Genomic DNA, 16814 nt, shown 5'->3' with positions numbered 1-16814 from the left:
TTCGTAGGGTGTATCAGAAACCCTAACGGCCAGAACACCGGCATCCACACGCCTCTGTTTACAAATGTTGTTTTTAAGCAAGAGAGTTAACCAATCAAATTAATTCTTGCACAGAGCGTTAGACCAGAAATTTTACTTCCATTTTTAACCGGTTTCACTTGTCTTCGGAGTGAAAGACAATTGAAACCGGCATTTATAATAAAAATTTTACTCGGACAATATCGCAAGAAAATTGATACGCTTCATTTGTTGGTGTGTTATGGATGATTGTGATGCAGACGAAGAAATATATGATACTAATCATAATTTTGCGCATTATTTTGAGTCATTAAACGACTAATAGTGTTTACTCGATGAATATGATGCTACTGTAAAGATTTTTTAGAAGTTTTTAAAATTGTACGAGTTTTTATGGTATTAGCCCGACAAACTGAAAAACCTTTTTCCATTCGGTAGCATATGATGCGTGTTGCCGCACTTTTTACCAGTGTTTTACCAAGTATCATTGGATTATGAGTATATTTAGATATCTTAAGTAAAAAGTTTCAAAACTTCCTATCGTTGGACAACTTGCCCAGGGATACTGACACACTTTGACAAGGACGGGCAGGGTTCAAAGGGTTAACTTGCCCAGGGATACTGACACACTTTGACAAGGACAGGCAGGGTTCAAAGGGTTAACTTGCCCAGGGATACTGACACACTTTGACAAGGACGGGCAGGGTTCAAAGGGTTAACTTGCCCAGGGATACTGACACACTTTGACAAGGACGGGCAGGGTTCAAAGGGCAGGGTTAAAGGGCAGGGTTCAAAGGGTTAACCAGACATTACTTTAAATAAAGTTTAAAGTTATAAATTTAAAGCCCTATGAAAGTTTTGGATTTTTAGCGTAGCGCAATTATAAAAGGCCCACATTTTGTTAGCAGCCACAATTACTTGAGCTAACCAAATGTTTCTGCAGCATTTTTCGCCTACCACGGGTGACCAACAGACTCGTCATGTTTATCATAGGATGATATGCATTCCTTCGAGCCAAGGTTAAAAAATTAAACGAATTTTTACGGTAGGTTTTGAGATATTAGTGCTCAAAGTGACAGAATTACAATGATGATGAAACAGACACGGAAGGACATGGTTTTATTGAATGCGTGAACTATATTTGTGAAAATATTTCGACGATTGAGGTTGCATAAAAGTGTAAACAGAAGCCATCGTGTTTATCTAAGTCCCATTTGAGTCGTTTTGGAAAGGGATTCCAATCTACTGCGTTTTCGTGATGGCGGCGAATAACTGTTCATTTTTGAGCTTTTAAGAGCTTGTAATCACATTTCCGCATATTTTGCACCTACAACAAAGCAGAGTAAGACATGGTGAATCTTTTGATACCAAATAACTGTAATGTAAATTTTGTTGCAAGTCAACCTTTAAAACTAAAAATCATCTCCGTCATGAAATGTAGATGCATCCATTCCTTGAGAGCAGTAGTTAGGAATATGTTGGTAACATGTAGTTCATAGAGAGGTGGAAAATCAAATCAGTTTTTTGTAGTTACGGTATTAACAATTTGGCTTAAGGTTCTCCTTCTCCACTCAATATAAACATTGAAATGCTGGTTGCCATGGTGTGCAGTTGTTCTCTCTTGCAGATGTGGGCTATTGAAATAAGATATATTATCTCACAAACTGAGTGTAAATGTGCACTTAGCTACTAATTGATGATGATCACTGGTAATCATGTGTTGTCATTTTTGTTGGAAATTAACTATGTTTTGGACTATGTGGTCATATGCATGTATATTAACATTTCCAACATTCCTTATTTGCAAATCTGTGGGATTGGCAATATCTTCGAATCTTACGTTTAGCAGCAAATACCCAATTGGCAGTTTTTGTCCATTTCGAACACTGTTTTATAATTATCTGCATTCTACAAAAATAAACTTTGTTGATTTTTTGTTCAGAAATATGTTGTTGAAAGGCTTTCCAAGACTTCCATAGCAGTCGATGGATAGCCTGATCCATGACGTCATCAGTCAGAAAATGATTTGAAACTTGACTATGTAAACAGTTTTTAATTTTGGTGTAAACTGTTTTTAACATTACTCTTGCGAATCGCATCAAGGGGTTTTTAAAATATATTCATGTATATATTATATATATTAAATATTAGCGGTAAGCACAGCAGGTGGGTGTTTGAGGCTAGTTCTCAGGAACCAGATAGAGTTTTGAAATAAAATATTTATTATATAATAGCGACCTGGCGGAAGGCATTGAACATATGCGCGAAGTTTAGATAAAATCAGAAAAACAATTTGGAAACTCATAGCATTTATGATGCTGGGCCAACACGCACGATGATAAAGTGGGATTTATTAATATATATATATTTTATACATTATTTTCTATTCTTTTGTATTTTTTGCTGTTTTTTCCCCTGTAATCTTACAGTACTTGCATTTACTGTTATAACCAATGCATGGGTTTGACGAAAATTACTATTTTTTGCCAAAATAGTTTTATAAGCTCAAATTCACTGGAGAGAACAACTATTTTTTAACACGGCTTAAATTTTTTTGTACTCTAAATCTCAAGTCGTAACTTTTTGCTCATCCACAGCTAATTCCTCATGGTTGGGTGAGTTTGAAGAATGGTTCTAGTAATGGTTTTTATTGTCTGTTTCTCGTCACAGAGGTAAAATTCATGTTATGAAATATGTGCAGCTTGTTGATAGTTTCCCTCAATGTAGGGCTGAAGTGGAAACACACTTTAACTTATAACAATCCATCAACTAGCGCACTCCATTAATGGTGAAACTCACTATATATAATTCACTTGTGACAGATATGCGTGATCGTAAAGCAGTCAAAAAGAGATAATCTGTGTCGATAGAATGATAGCGACTGACCTGCTGTGGGCTCGTATACCAGACGGATCGCTGTGTACATTACCGTTATATTCATTCATCGCACTCTTTGTAGTCGGACCTGTCAGTTTGGAGAATTTAGGTTCTACTCGTTATTGCTCTGACTGTTGTTGAGTTTGGCTGCGGTGGTTCTCTTCTCTATCATTGTATGAAGCTCCTGAATTGTTTAAACCCGCGTGTGTCTTGTCTTTAAGTCATAGATTCAAATTTGTCGCTTTTGTCTTCCTTGGAATGAGGAGAGAAACCAGATAATGTTTCTTGTAGGCATGTGTTTTTGATATTAAACACATCGGATAGAAGCTCCAATACAGCATTGACTTCCTTTTATTTATCAGCAGATTGACAAGAGGTGGTTACCTTCTAAAATTAATTGTGGTCAAGTGCAGTAGTAGCAAAATTTCCCCTCGCTATCCAGACAAAAAACAGTGATTCACTAACCAGCTGTTCATAGTGGTTCCCAACTCCTCCACAATAATACAGTGCATCCTCAGGATACGATTACCTTTTCCTTTGACTTTTTCACCTTACAAAGTAGAACATAAGGATTTTTTCACATCACCATACGAATCTTTTTTCAACATACGAATTCAACAAAATTTTCGTCCGAGTTCAAGTTTGGTTGTCAGTGTGCTTATTCTGTACATTAAAATAATAAAGACACTAAAATGCTGTTTGCTGAAAATATTTTTACAATGCCTGTAAGGAACACGATGACCAATTTCTTTTAGTTCAGCAATTCTCGCATGTAAAACGGTAATATTTTCCTTTGATAACCAGTAGCAAAGTTGAAGTTGCAATCCCTTTATACATAAAAGTTCAGTGGCCAGGCAACTTTCCTTAACCTGCTAACGAAAATCTACGAAAACAGCATCGCTTGGGTTTTCTTGTCGAATTAGGTTGAAAAATGTTTTAAAGAGGTCTGCTAAAAGTTATAGTGAAAGCGAAGACCGAAACTGATAAGTGATAAAATTTTAGTGACAAAAAGTTGAAATTCGGTAATATAGTTAGAAATACATACAAAAACTTAGCTTTAAGTGGGTATGTTTAGTAAGGTAAACTTATTTGAAGCGAATTCAAAGTTTTTGTTACACGTATGTCTGTCTTAAAGGTAAGAACTTTCTACGGTACTTAATGCTGCTCATAGACATTGTAGCATTACATTTTAATGCAGATCATAACCAATAAATCACTAAGAAAATAATAAAGTTACTGTAGGTAGCTATAGTTAATAAGGTTAACATACTATTTTGTTACTTATTTTCAATATGTACTGCAATTACATAGAATTTTGACGATTTTTATGCGGTATCTTTGCATTATATAATTACTATGGTTTCTATACCCCTACATACGATTTTTTCACCATACGATGCCAACCCTGGAACGAATCAAAATCGTATCCTGAGGGTGCAATGCATTGGATTAACAACTTTTAAAACATGTTTGTTCAACTCACTCAATAATTCTTGATTTTTGTTTTTACATTTTTCCTTTACACCTTCACCGAAAAGCATCATTTTGTTGAAGATTACCAATGGTAATAAAAAGTTATCCATACATACAGACATACATTGGCAGAAACAGATAACTTAGACACAGTTTTGATCAACATCACAATTATTTATAGTTTTAATTTTTCATTCCATGAGTTTCATTATCAATTGTATACGTGTAGTACTCTTGTTGCTTGGATTACGCTAGGATAAAGATTAGTAGTATTTATTTTTCACATTGTTGTTATATCTGTGCAGTCTCCTAGAACATCTAAATACCTCAAAATGATCTTGTTTTAATATACTGGACCAGTGATAGCTTGCCTTAATGGTATTTCATTCTGATTAGATTGCGAGCAAGCAGCTCGAATGCTGCTCAGCATAAAGGAGCGCCTGCTACTAAATGGAGACAGCTCATTGGACGATGAGCTGGGAGCAGTGGAGGCCATGCTAACATCTCCGCTTTTCCAGCAGTGTGTAACAATACAAGAATCGCTCGATGCTATCCGAGAAGAGGTGAGGATCTTAAGATTGCACAAAAATTTGACTGGCTTATTTCCTGGTTAAGTTTATAGCTAATAGGGTTGGTTGATAGCTCTAATCTCTTATTAAGATGATATGCATATCTATATGAATAACTTGTTTTTGTGTAGCTGCAGATCACTGGAGTATGGCCTTTGCCTTCATTAGTTTCAATATATCTATGACTAACTGATGCTTTGGCATCTCTATGGTTACAAAGTGTTTTGGATACCTCTGTGACTAGCGGGTAGTTTGGGCAGCTCTAGAGTGAGTAATATCTGTGGTATCTTTATCATCAACTGTTAGTTTCGGACTTCCTGTGACTAGTTGATTACGAGATGTATATGTATGTATGACCAGTAGACCATAGTAGTCATGACTCATCCAGAGGCACATTTTAGCTGAGTTGAGTATTAGCCCTTCTCTACATCTCCTAGCCAGCCAACCAGAAAATTATATGGCATTCTTGTTTAGAAGGTGGTTGCCATAATTATGCCTCGCTATGGTCGGTAGCTTTGGGCAGGTTTGCAATCTTTTCTAGTATTGGATAGAGTTTGTTATTTCAAGTTCTTTTAAGTTATGCCTCTACAGTTTGATTGTCAGCTTCTCATTCTAGTTTTCTAGTGTCTATCTGCCATTTCATTTCCATTGATCAGCTTGAAGACTCATTCGATAATTAGATCTATCCAACTGTTATACTATATTATTATGGTGAATATGTAGGATATTGCTTGATGGCTGGAGCATTAAAGTATCATAAAAAAATATGTGGGATGCTTGAAACTTGCGAACAGAAACTTTATAGACTAGCTGCTGGTTGGCTCTGACTTGTACTGTTCATATGAAGAAATACAGAAGTGGAATCAGTCTGCGCACACGCTACTCTGTTGCACATTACTATACCGTAACCACTACATTTTTGACAGATGGAAGCTGATGGTGAGCTCATAGGAGAGGGTGAGGCTGGTTTTAGACATAGAGAAGGCTCTCTTGGTTCTGACTCTGACGATAGCAGTGAAGATGGACTGAGGTCGGCCATAACAAGCCTGGCCCAAGGCAGAAAGGTAGGAGGTATTGATCTGTGCCAGTCTACCATGGCTTCTGACACTGGTCTTGTTGATGAGGCCCTTGGTGTCTTACACTAGCCAATCAGAACTGTTCCGTAAATAAATACAACTCACAGGCGTTTTATCGGTCTATTTAATCAATATTGTTTACATTCTCAATGGTATCAGTTAGTAGTGAGTATAACATCAGATTTGAGTGAAAGTATATTATGTATACTCCATACTGTCCATCATTATGAGCCATATTATGTAGACTTTACAGTATCTCTCAAGTCCGCAAACTTTCATTATTTAATTTATTATTATATGGCTTTCATTACACTTATATAACTATCATAAAACAACATGAGAAATCTATTTTTAACTGCTCTACAAATATGTTAACAAAACAAATTTTACTATATACCTATGTACAGGTAGTATTGAGTGTTTATCATTGAAAAGGCACTATGCACAGGCAGTATTGAGTGTTTATCATTGAAAAGGCACTATGCACAGGCAGTATTGAGTGTTTATCATTGAAAAGGCACTATGTACAGGTAGTATTGAGTGTTTATCATTGAAAAGGCACTATGTACAGGTAGTATTGAGTGTTTATCATTGAAAAGGCACTATGCACAGGCAGTATTGAGTGTTTATCATTGAAAAGGCACTATGCACAGGCAGTATTGAGTGTTTATCATTGAAAAGGCACTATGCACAGGCAGTATTGAGTGTTTATCATTGAAAAGGCACTATGCACAGGTAGTATTGAGTGTTTATCATTGAAAAGGCACTATGCACAGGTAGTATTGAGTGTTTATCATTGAAAAGGCACTATGCACAGGTAGTATTGAGTGTTTATCATTGAAAAGGCACTATGCACAGGTAGTATTGAGTGTTTATCATTGAAAAGGCACTATGCACAGGCAGTATTGAGTGTTTATCATTGAAAAGGCACTATGCACAGGTAGTATTGAGTGTTTATCATTGAAAAGGCACTATGCACAGGTAGTATTGAGTGTTTATCATTGAAAAGGCACTATGCACAGGCAGTATTGAGTGTTTATCATTGAAAAGGCACTATGCACAGGCAGTATTGAGTGTTTATCATTGAAAAGGCACTATGTACAGGTAGTATTGAGTGTTTATCATTGAAAAGGCACTATGCACAGGCAGTATTGAGTGTTTATCATTGAAAAGGCACTATGCGCAGGCAGTATTGAGTGTTTATCATTGAAAAGGCACTATGCACAGGTAGTATTGAGTGTTTATCATTGAAAAGGCACTATGTACAGGTAGTATTGAGTGTTTATCATTGAAAAGGCACTATGCACAGGCAGTATTGAGTGTTTATCATTGAAAAGGCACTATGCACAGGTAGTATTGAGTGTTTATCATTGAAAAGGCACTATGTACAGGTAGTATTGAGTGTTTATCATTGAAAAGGCACTATGCACAGGCAGTATTGAGTGTTTATCATTGAAAAGGCACTATGCACAGGTAGTATTGAGTGTTTATCATTGAAAAGGCACTATGCACAGGCAGTATTGAGTGTTTATCATTGAAAAGGCACTATGCACAGGCAGTATTGAGTGTTTATCATTGAAAAGGCACTATGTACAGGTAGTATTGAGTGTTTATCATTGAAAAGGCACTATGTACAGGTAGTATTGAGTGTTTATCATTGAAAAGGCACTATGCACAGGCAGTATTGAGTGTTTATCATTGAAAAGGCACTATGCACAGGTAGTATTGAGTGTTTATCATTGAAAAGGCACTATGCACAGGCAGTATTGAGTGTTTATCATTGAAAAGGCACTATGCACAGGCAGTATTGAGTGTTTATCATTGAAAAGGCACTATGTACAGGTAGTATTGAGTGTTTATCATTGAAAAGGCACTATGTACAGGTAGTATTGAGTGTTTATCATTGAAAAGGCACTATGCACAGGCAGTATTGAGTGTTTATCATTGAAAAGGCACTATGCACAGGCAGTATTGAGTGTTTATCATTGAAAAGGCACTATGCACAGGCAGTATTGAGTGTTTATCATTGAAAAGGCACTATGCACAGGTAGTATTGAGTGTTTATCATTGAAAAGGCACTATGCACAGGTAGTATTGAGTGTTTATCATTGAAAAGGCACTATGCACAGGTAGTATTGAGTGTTTATCATTGAAAAGGCACTATGCACAGGCAGTATTGAGTGTTTATCATTGAAAAGGCACTATGCACAGGCAGTATTGAGTGTTTATCATTGAAAAGGCACTATGTACAGGTAGTATTGAGTGTTTATCATTGAAAAGGCACTATGCACAGGCAGTATTGAGTGTTTATCATTGAAAAGGCACTATGTACAGGCAGTATTGAGTGTTTATCATTGAAAAGGCACTATGCACAGGCAGTATTGAGTGTTTATCATTGAAAAGGCACTATGCACAGGTAGTATTGAGTGTTTATCATTGAAAAGGCACTATGCACAGGCAGTATTGAGTGTTTATCATTGAAAAGGCACTATGCACAGGTAGTATTGAGTGTTTATCATTGAAAAGGCACTATGCACAGGTAGTATTGAGTGTTTATCATTGAAAAGGCACTATGCACAGGCAGTATTGAGTGTTTATCATTGAAAAGGCACTATGCACAGGTAGTATTGAGTGTTTATCATTGAAAAGGCACTATGTACAGGTAGTATTGAGTGTTTATCATTGAAAAGGCACTATGCACAGGCAGTATTGAGTGTTTATCATTGAAAAGGCACTATGTACAGGTAGTATTGAGTGTTTATCATTGAAAAGGCACTATGTACAGGTAGTATTGAGTGTTTATCATTGAAAAGGCACTATGCACAGGCAGTATTGAGTGTTTATCATTGAAAAGGCACTATGCACAGGTAGTATTGAGTGTTTATCATTGAAAAGGCACTATGCACAGGTAGTATTGAGTGTTTATCATTGAAAAGGCACTATGCACAGGCAGTATTGAGTGTTTATCATTGAAAAGGCACTATGCACAGGTAGTATTGAGTGTTTATCATTGAAAAGGCACTATGCACAGGTAGTATTGAGTGTTTATCATTGAAAAGGCACTATGCACAGGTAGTATTGAGTGTTTATCATTGAAAAGGCACTATGCACAGGCAGTATTGAGTGTTTATCATTGAAAAGGCACTATGCACAGGTAGTATTGAGTGTTTATCATTGAAAAGGCACTATGCACAGGTAGTATTGAGTGTTTATCATTGAAAAGGCACTATGCACAGGCAGTATTGAGTGTTTATCATTGAAAAGGCACTATGCACAGGTAGTATTGAGTGTTTATCATTGAAAAGGCACTATGCACAGGTAGTATTGAGTGTTTATCATTGAAAAGGCACTATGCACAGGTAGTATTGAGTGTTTATCATTGAAAAGGCACTATGCACAGGCAGTATTGAGTGTTTATCATTGAAAAGGCACTATGCACAGGTAGTATTGAGTGTTTATCATTGAAAAGGCACTATGCACAGGTAGTATTGAGTGTTTATCATTGAAAAGGCACTATGCACAGGCAGTATTGAGTGTTTATCATTGAAAAGGCACTATGCACAGGTAGTATTGAGTGTTTATCATTGAAAAGGCACTATGCACAGGTAGTATTGAGTGTTTATCATTGAAAAGGCACTATGCACAGGTAGTATTGAGTGTTTATCATTGAAAAGGCACTATGCACAGGTAGTATTGAGTGTTTATCATTGAAAAGGCACTATGCACAGGCAGTATTGAGTGTTTATCATTGAAAAGGCACTATGCACAGGCAGTATTGAGTGTTTATCATTGAAAAGGCACTATGTACAGGTAGTATTGAGTGTTTATCATTGAAAAGGCACTATGCACAGGCAGTATTGAGTGTTTATCATTGAAAAGGCACTATGCACAGGCAGTATTGAGTGTTTATCATTGAAAAGGCACTATGCACAGGTAGTATTGAGTGTTTATCATTGAAAAGGCACTATGTACAGGTAGTATTGAGTGTTTATCATTGAAAAGGCACTATGCACAGGCAGTATTGAGTGTTTATCATTGAAAAGGCACTATGCACAGGTAGTATTGAGTGTTTATCATTGAAAAGGCACTATGTACAGGTAGTATTGAGTGTTTATCATTGAAAAGGCACTATGCACAGGCAGTATTGAGTGTTTATCATTGAAAAGGCACTATGTACAGGTAGTATTGAGTGTTTATCATTGAAAAGGCACTATGTACAGGTAGTATTGAGTGTTTATCATTGAAAAGGCACTATGCACAGGCAGTATTGAGTGTTTATCATTGAAAAGGCACTATGTACAGGTAGTATTGAGTGTTTATCATTGAAAAGGCACTATGTACAGGTAGTATTGAGTGTTTATCATTGAAAAGGCACTATGCACAGGCAGTATTGAGTGTTTATCATTGAAAAGGCACTATGTACAGGTAGTATTGAGTGTTTATCATTGAAAAGGCACTATGCACAGGCAGTATTGAGTGTTTATCATTGAAAAGGCACTATGTACAGGTAGTATTGAGTGTTTATCATTGAAAAGGCACTATGCACAGGCAGTATTGAGTGTTTATCATTGAAAAGGCACTATGTACAGGTAGTATTGAGTGTTTATCATTGAAAAGGCACTATGCACAGGCAGTATTGAGTGTTTATCATTGAAAAGGCACTATGTACAGGTAGTATTGAGTGTTTATCATTGAAAAGGCACTATGTACAGGTAGTATTGAGTGTTTATCATTGAAAAGGCACTATGCACAGGCAGTATTGAGTGTTTATCATTGAAAAGGCACTATGTACAGGTAGTATTGAGTGTTTATCATTGAAAAGGCACTATGCACAGGCAGTATTGAGTGTTTATCATTGAAAAGGCACTATGTACAGGTAGTATTGAGTGTTTATCATTGAAAAGGCACTATGTACAGGTAGTATTGAGTGTTTATCATTGAAAAGGCACTATGCACAGGCAGTATTGAGTGTTTATCATTGAAAAGGCACTATGTACAGGTAGTATTGAGTGTTTATCATTGAAAAGGCACTATGTACAGGTAGTATTGAGTGTTTATCATTGAAAAGGCACTATGCACAGGTAGTATTGAGTGTTTATCATTGAAAAGGCACTATGCACAGGCAGTATTGAGTGTTTATCATTGAAAAGGCACTATGCACAGGTAGTATTGAGTGTTTATCATTGAAAAGGCACTATGTACAGGTAGTATTGAGTGTTTATCATTGAAAAGGCACTATGCACAGGCAGTATTGAGTGTTTATCATTGAAAAGGCACTATGTACAGGTAGTATTGAGTGTTTATCATTGAAAAGGCACTATGCACAGGCAGTATTGAGTGTTTATCATTGAAAAGGCACTATGCACAGGTAGTATTGAGTGTTTATCATTGAAAAGGCACTATGTACAGGCAGTATTGAGTGTTTATCATTGAAAAGGCACTATGCACAGGCAGTATTGAGTGTTTATCATTGAAAAGGCACTATGTACAGGCAGTATTGAGTGTTTATCATTGAAAAGGCACTATGCACAGGCAGTATTGAGTGTTTATCATTGAAAAGGCACTATGCACAGGTAGTATTGAGTGTTTATCATTGAAAAGGCACTATGCACAGGCAGTATTGAGTGTTTATCATTGAAAAGGCACTATGCACAGGTAGTATTGAGTGTTTATCATTGAAAAGGCACTATGCACAGGCAGTATTGAGTGTTTATCATTGAAAAGGCACTATGCACAGGTAGTATTGAGTGTTTATCATTGAAAAGGCACTATGTACAGGCAGTATTGAGTGTTTATCATTGAAAAGGCACTATGCACAGGCAGTATTGAGTGTTTATCATTGAAAAGGCACTATGTACAGGCAGTATTGAGTGTTTATCATTGAAAAGGCACTATGCACAGGCAGTATTGAGTGTTTATCATTGAAAAGGCACTATGCACAGGCAGTATTGAGTGTTTATCATTGAAAAGGCACTATGCACAGGCAGTATTGAGTGTTTATCATTGAAAAGGCACTATGCACAGGTAGTATTGAGTGTTTATCATTGAAAAGGCACTATGCACAGGTAGTATTGAGTGTTTATCATTGAAAAGGCACTATGCACAGGTAGTATTGAGTGTTTATCATTGAAAAGGCACTATGCACAGGCAGTATTGAGTGTTTATCATTGAAAAGGCACTATGCACAGGTAGTATTGAGTGTTTATCATTGAAAAGGCACTATGCACAGGTAGTATTGAGTGTTTATCATTGAAAAGGCACTATGTACAGGTAGTATTGAGTGTTTATCATTGAAAAGGCACTATGTACAGGCAGTATTGAGTGTTTATCATTGAAAAGGCACTATGCACAGGCAGTATTGAGTGTTTATCATTGAAAAGGCACTATGCACAGGTAGTATTGAGTGTTTATCATTGAAAAGGCACTATGTACAGGTAGTATTGAGTGTTTATCATTGAAAAGGCACTATGCACAGGCAGTATTGAGTGTTTATCATTGAAAAGGCACTATGCACAGGCAGTATTGAGTGTTTATCATTGAAAAGGCACTATGCACAGGTAGTATTGAGTGTTTATCATTGAAAAGGCACTATGCACAGGTAGTATTGAGTGTTTATCATTGAAAAGGCACTATGCACAGGCAGTATTGAGTGTTTATCATTGAAAAGGCACTATGCACAGGCAGTATTGAGTGTTTATCATTGAAAAGGCACTATGTACAGGTAGTATTGAGTGTTTATCATTGAAAAGGCACTATGTACAGGTAGTATTGAGTGTTTATCATTGAAAAGGCACTATGCACAGGTAGTATTGAGTGTTTATCATTGAAAAGGCACTATGCACAGGCAGTATTGAGTGTTTATCATTGAAAAGGCACTATGCACAGGTAGTATTGAGTGTTTATCATTGAAAAGGCACTATGCACAGGTAGTATTGAGTGTTTATCATTGAAAAGGCACTATGCACAGGTAGTATTGAGTGTTTATCATTGAAAAGGCACTATGCACAGGCAGTATTGAGTGTTTATCATTGAAAAGGCACTATGCACAGGTAGTATTGAGTGTTTATCATTGAAAAGGCACTATGTACAGGTAGTATTGAGTGTTTATCATTGAAAAGGCACTATGTACAGGCAGTATTGAGTGTTTATCATTGAAAAGGCACTATGCACAGGCAGTATTGAGTGTTTATCATTGAAAAGGCACTATGCACAGGTAGTATTGAGTGTTTATCATTGAAAAGGCACTATGTACAGGTAGTATTGAGTGTTTATCATTGAAAAGGCACTATGTACAGGCAGTATTGAGTGTTTATCATTGAAAAGGCACTATGCACAGGCAGTATTGAGTGTTTATCATTGAAAAGGCACTATGTACAGGCAGTATTGAGTGTTTATCATTGAAAAGGCACTATGTACAGGTAGTATTGAGTGTTTATCATTGAAAAGGCACTATGTACAGGTAGTATTGAGTGTTTATCATTGAAAAGGCACTATGTACAGGTAGTATTGAGTGTTTATCATTGAAAAGGCACTATGCACAGGTAGTATTGAGTGTTTATCATTGAAAAGGCACTATGCACAGGTAGTATTGAGTGTTTATCATTGAAAAGGCACTATGCACAGGCAGTATTGAGTGTTTATCATTGAAAAGGCATAATTGACAGCATTTTAGCGTATCAATACGTTGAAGACACACAGAGAGATGCAAATGCAAATTTACTTATGGTTATAAATCAGATAATACAAGGTTTCAAAAATTTCTAATATTATCCTGTTCACCTCTTCAGGTGTAATGTTCTAATCCAATGTCTATAAATGCTTCACAGTAATGTTAGTTTAGTAATTAATCTAGGAAAAAACCTGCCCCTAGAATGTTAGACAACACATATCAAGAGAAAATGAAATTAATTTGGTTGATATCTGTGTCAATATGCTGTTGGTGTTACAATAATTGCGAATGAAGAAAGGCATGCTGGAACTGGGTTGCAATATCTCGATAAACTATTATTAGCTTGAAATGTCTATAGGTATGCCAGAGCAATTTTATACAAAAGTAGGCCATCACCGTGTCTCAAGTTACTTTCTATTTGATAAGTTTGAAAAGCTTTGAGGAGTTTTTTATGGTAAGCGATGCATGCCTTTTACGCCAAACCCAAATCTGTGCACTTTCTCTTAGTATGATAATAGAAAGGTAGAAAGGGACAAGTTTCCATTAAGAGGGATTCGTAGTTTGTACCTAGACAGCAAGGGTGTCCGTTTCATCTAGCAGTTATAAGAGACAGTGCTGTTTAGCCAACAGTGTTTCATTGTATCATCATACAACCTGGGAGGCTTATTGTTGTAGTACTGTATAGTCAACAGTGTTTCATTGTATCATCATACAACCTGGGAGGCTTATTGTTGTAGTGCTGTATAGTCAACAGTGTTTCATTGTATCATCATACAACCTGGGAGGCTTATTGTTGTAGTGCTGTATAGTCAACAGTGTTTCATGGTAGCATCATACAACCTGGGAGGCTTATTGGAAGAAATTTCTAATTTGAGCGTTTGCCTTTATTAGAAGAGGAATTTAATATTTCTTTTTGATAACCACGGAGTTGTCCTCTCGTATGTTTAAACAGTTTACTTTGCATCTTTTCTCCACTCTGTTTCAATGTTGTTATTCTTGAATCCAAAACATCATCATGTAGCTTCACTGGTCAAGATACACAGGTTGTCTATTGTAGTTACATTTATCCATTTTTGATCTTAGTGTTTCTCTAAACATGTTGTATGCATCATTCAGCTGACAAGTTTCATGCTATTTTTGCAAAAATATCTACACTAAACAACTTTTCACCAAATCTCACACATTTTGCTTGGTTGACCTTTGTTACTAATGTCTACCTATTGTACCTTTTGGGGTGCAACCGCAAGCTTGAGACTGTACAATCATGCTTATTTATACCTCAAACTATAGTACAGATTGCTTTTATAAGCCTAATAAATTGCTCAGCAATATATTATACTAGAAAATGTGTGACAGGTGGAGACAATCCAGTTGTACAAGGCGGAGAATACTAGCCTTGGGTTCAGTGTTGTTGGGCTAAGGAGTGAACACAGAGGAGAGCTCGGTATATTTGTCCAGCAGGTGCAGAGTTCTGGTGTAGCTGCTCAGTAAGTAACTACGTGTACATGCATTATATCGTACAAAACTCGACTGGAGTTGTTCACTCTTGTTTAAAAGTGTCCAAGAATTTATGCGTATGCCTGCCTGCTTTCCATATATATATATATACATACATATATATACAGTGAAACTCGGATAACTCAAACTTCAAGGGACCGAGCAAAAGTGTTCGAATTATCAGAGCGTTCAAGTTATCAGAGCACTGTCACAAGTCCATGTATTTACTTATTTATTAGTAGATACATGTACATATACAATCTATAATATAAATCAAAAGCACAAATGGCTTGTTTCAAATTAAATGCTTCTAATGTAAAGTTTAAAACGTTTTTATCAAAAAGTATAGAGATTTTTCTATCACTTGAGATTGGTTCGTTGTTTGAGGGGATGTTATTGCCAGGACGTTTTTTAGATTGACATTGGCAAAACTTGATCGTTGTTGAAATGCTCAGAAGAAAAGACATCTTTTTCTTTTGAGCGTTTTACCCACGATCAATTTTGCCGATTTTTCTTGAAGTTTATGCAAAGATTACCTCACTTTACCTCGCTTCTGAAGGGCTATCGCTACGCGGATGTTTGGTATAAATCAAATTTCACCAAACCTTTAGAGAAGTCGTTGACAAAAATATTTTGCCGATGGTGGTAATAACGACGCTTATGAATTACGAAAAGTTGAGGTTTACCTCTATGACTTGGAATAAAGTGATTTTCTAAAGCGATAGCAACCGTTTCGGTAGCCGTTGGGCAAAAAACAGTTCGAATTAACAGTGTTGAGTTCGAGTTATATAGAGCCATTTATCATTGCGTGGGAACGGACCAAGCAAATCCATTCGAGTTAACCATGTGTTCGCTATATCCGAGGGCGAGTTATCCATGTTTCACTGTATATATATATATATATATATATATATATATATATAGATACATCTGTAATTTGTGTTTGAAATGAGTCTTCTGACCTAAATTAATGTTTAGTCCTTATATTGTTGAGGCATTACTGACAAAAAGTAAGACCCATCATGATGGCCTTTTGAGGTGGGGAGAGAAGACGCTGAAAAAACTGGCTGGTGTAAAATTATATCATAAAAACTGTATTTAATTGCAGACTGATAAGTGTGTTGCCTTTAAAACTTTTTTAGCTTTTCTGTTAATTTTACTGTGTGGTGACACTCCCAGTAATTAGTCAAGCAAGTGAAGCTTCGTAAGGTTGTGTCACATAATCACATTGCGAAGTAGGAAATTCGTAACAAGCATTCATCTATAAACATCGTATTAGTCTCTATGCAGATTGTTAAACAGCAAAGTAAGAATATCGGTATAAAGTGGCCAAATACATTTCAGTGAAATGTTGTACATCATTAAGTTGTGATAAACTTGCAATTGCTTCAGTACTCATATTTAATTGAAAAAAAATGTGTTAGTCCCGAAAAGTGACATTAGCGGAGTTGTTCACCCTTTTTTGTAATGAGTCTACGCATAATACAGAATCAAACATGTTAACAGATACTGACCAGTATCTGTTAACATCTTTGATTCTGCTGTTCTGCAACTTTTTAACTTTTAGTGGCCGATTGGAATTATTTGCCTAGACTTGTTCTCAGGAATGATGGATGTGTCTGGTTATCCAGCCGT

The 16814-nt window shown here is 36.3% G+C and overlaps 1 protein-coding gene across 4 annotated transcripts in view; it reads left to right on the top strand.

The window, feature by feature from the left end:
- LOC137394686 (multiple PDZ domain protein-like) overlaps positions 1 to 16814 on the top strand; it is a 79137-nt gene that overhangs the window by 3919 nt on the left and 58404 nt on the right. For all 4 annotated transcript variants that reach the window (XM_068081471.1, XM_068081463.1, XM_068081456.1 and 1 more), the window contains exons 3-5: positions 4765 to 4931; positions 5864 to 6001; positions 15039 to 15169. In XM_068081471.1, the coding sequence (XP_067937572.1) occupies positions 4765 to 4931; positions 5864 to 6001; positions 15039 to 15169 (436 nt within the window). The remainder of the gene's footprint in view (positions 1 to 4764; positions 4932 to 5863; positions 6002 to 15038; positions 15170 to 16814) is intronic.

This window comes from Watersipora subatra, chromosome 1, assembly GCF_963576615.1.
Source record: "Watersipora subatra chromosome 1, tzWatSuba1.1, whole genome shotgun sequence".
In the NCBI taxonomy this organism is placed as follows: Eukaryota; Metazoa; Bryozoa; class Gymnolaemata; order Cheilostomatida; family Watersiporidae; genus Watersipora; species Watersipora subatra.
The sequence above is the reverse complement of the archived record's forward strand: the minus strand, read 5'-3'. Positions and strand labels throughout refer to the sequence as shown.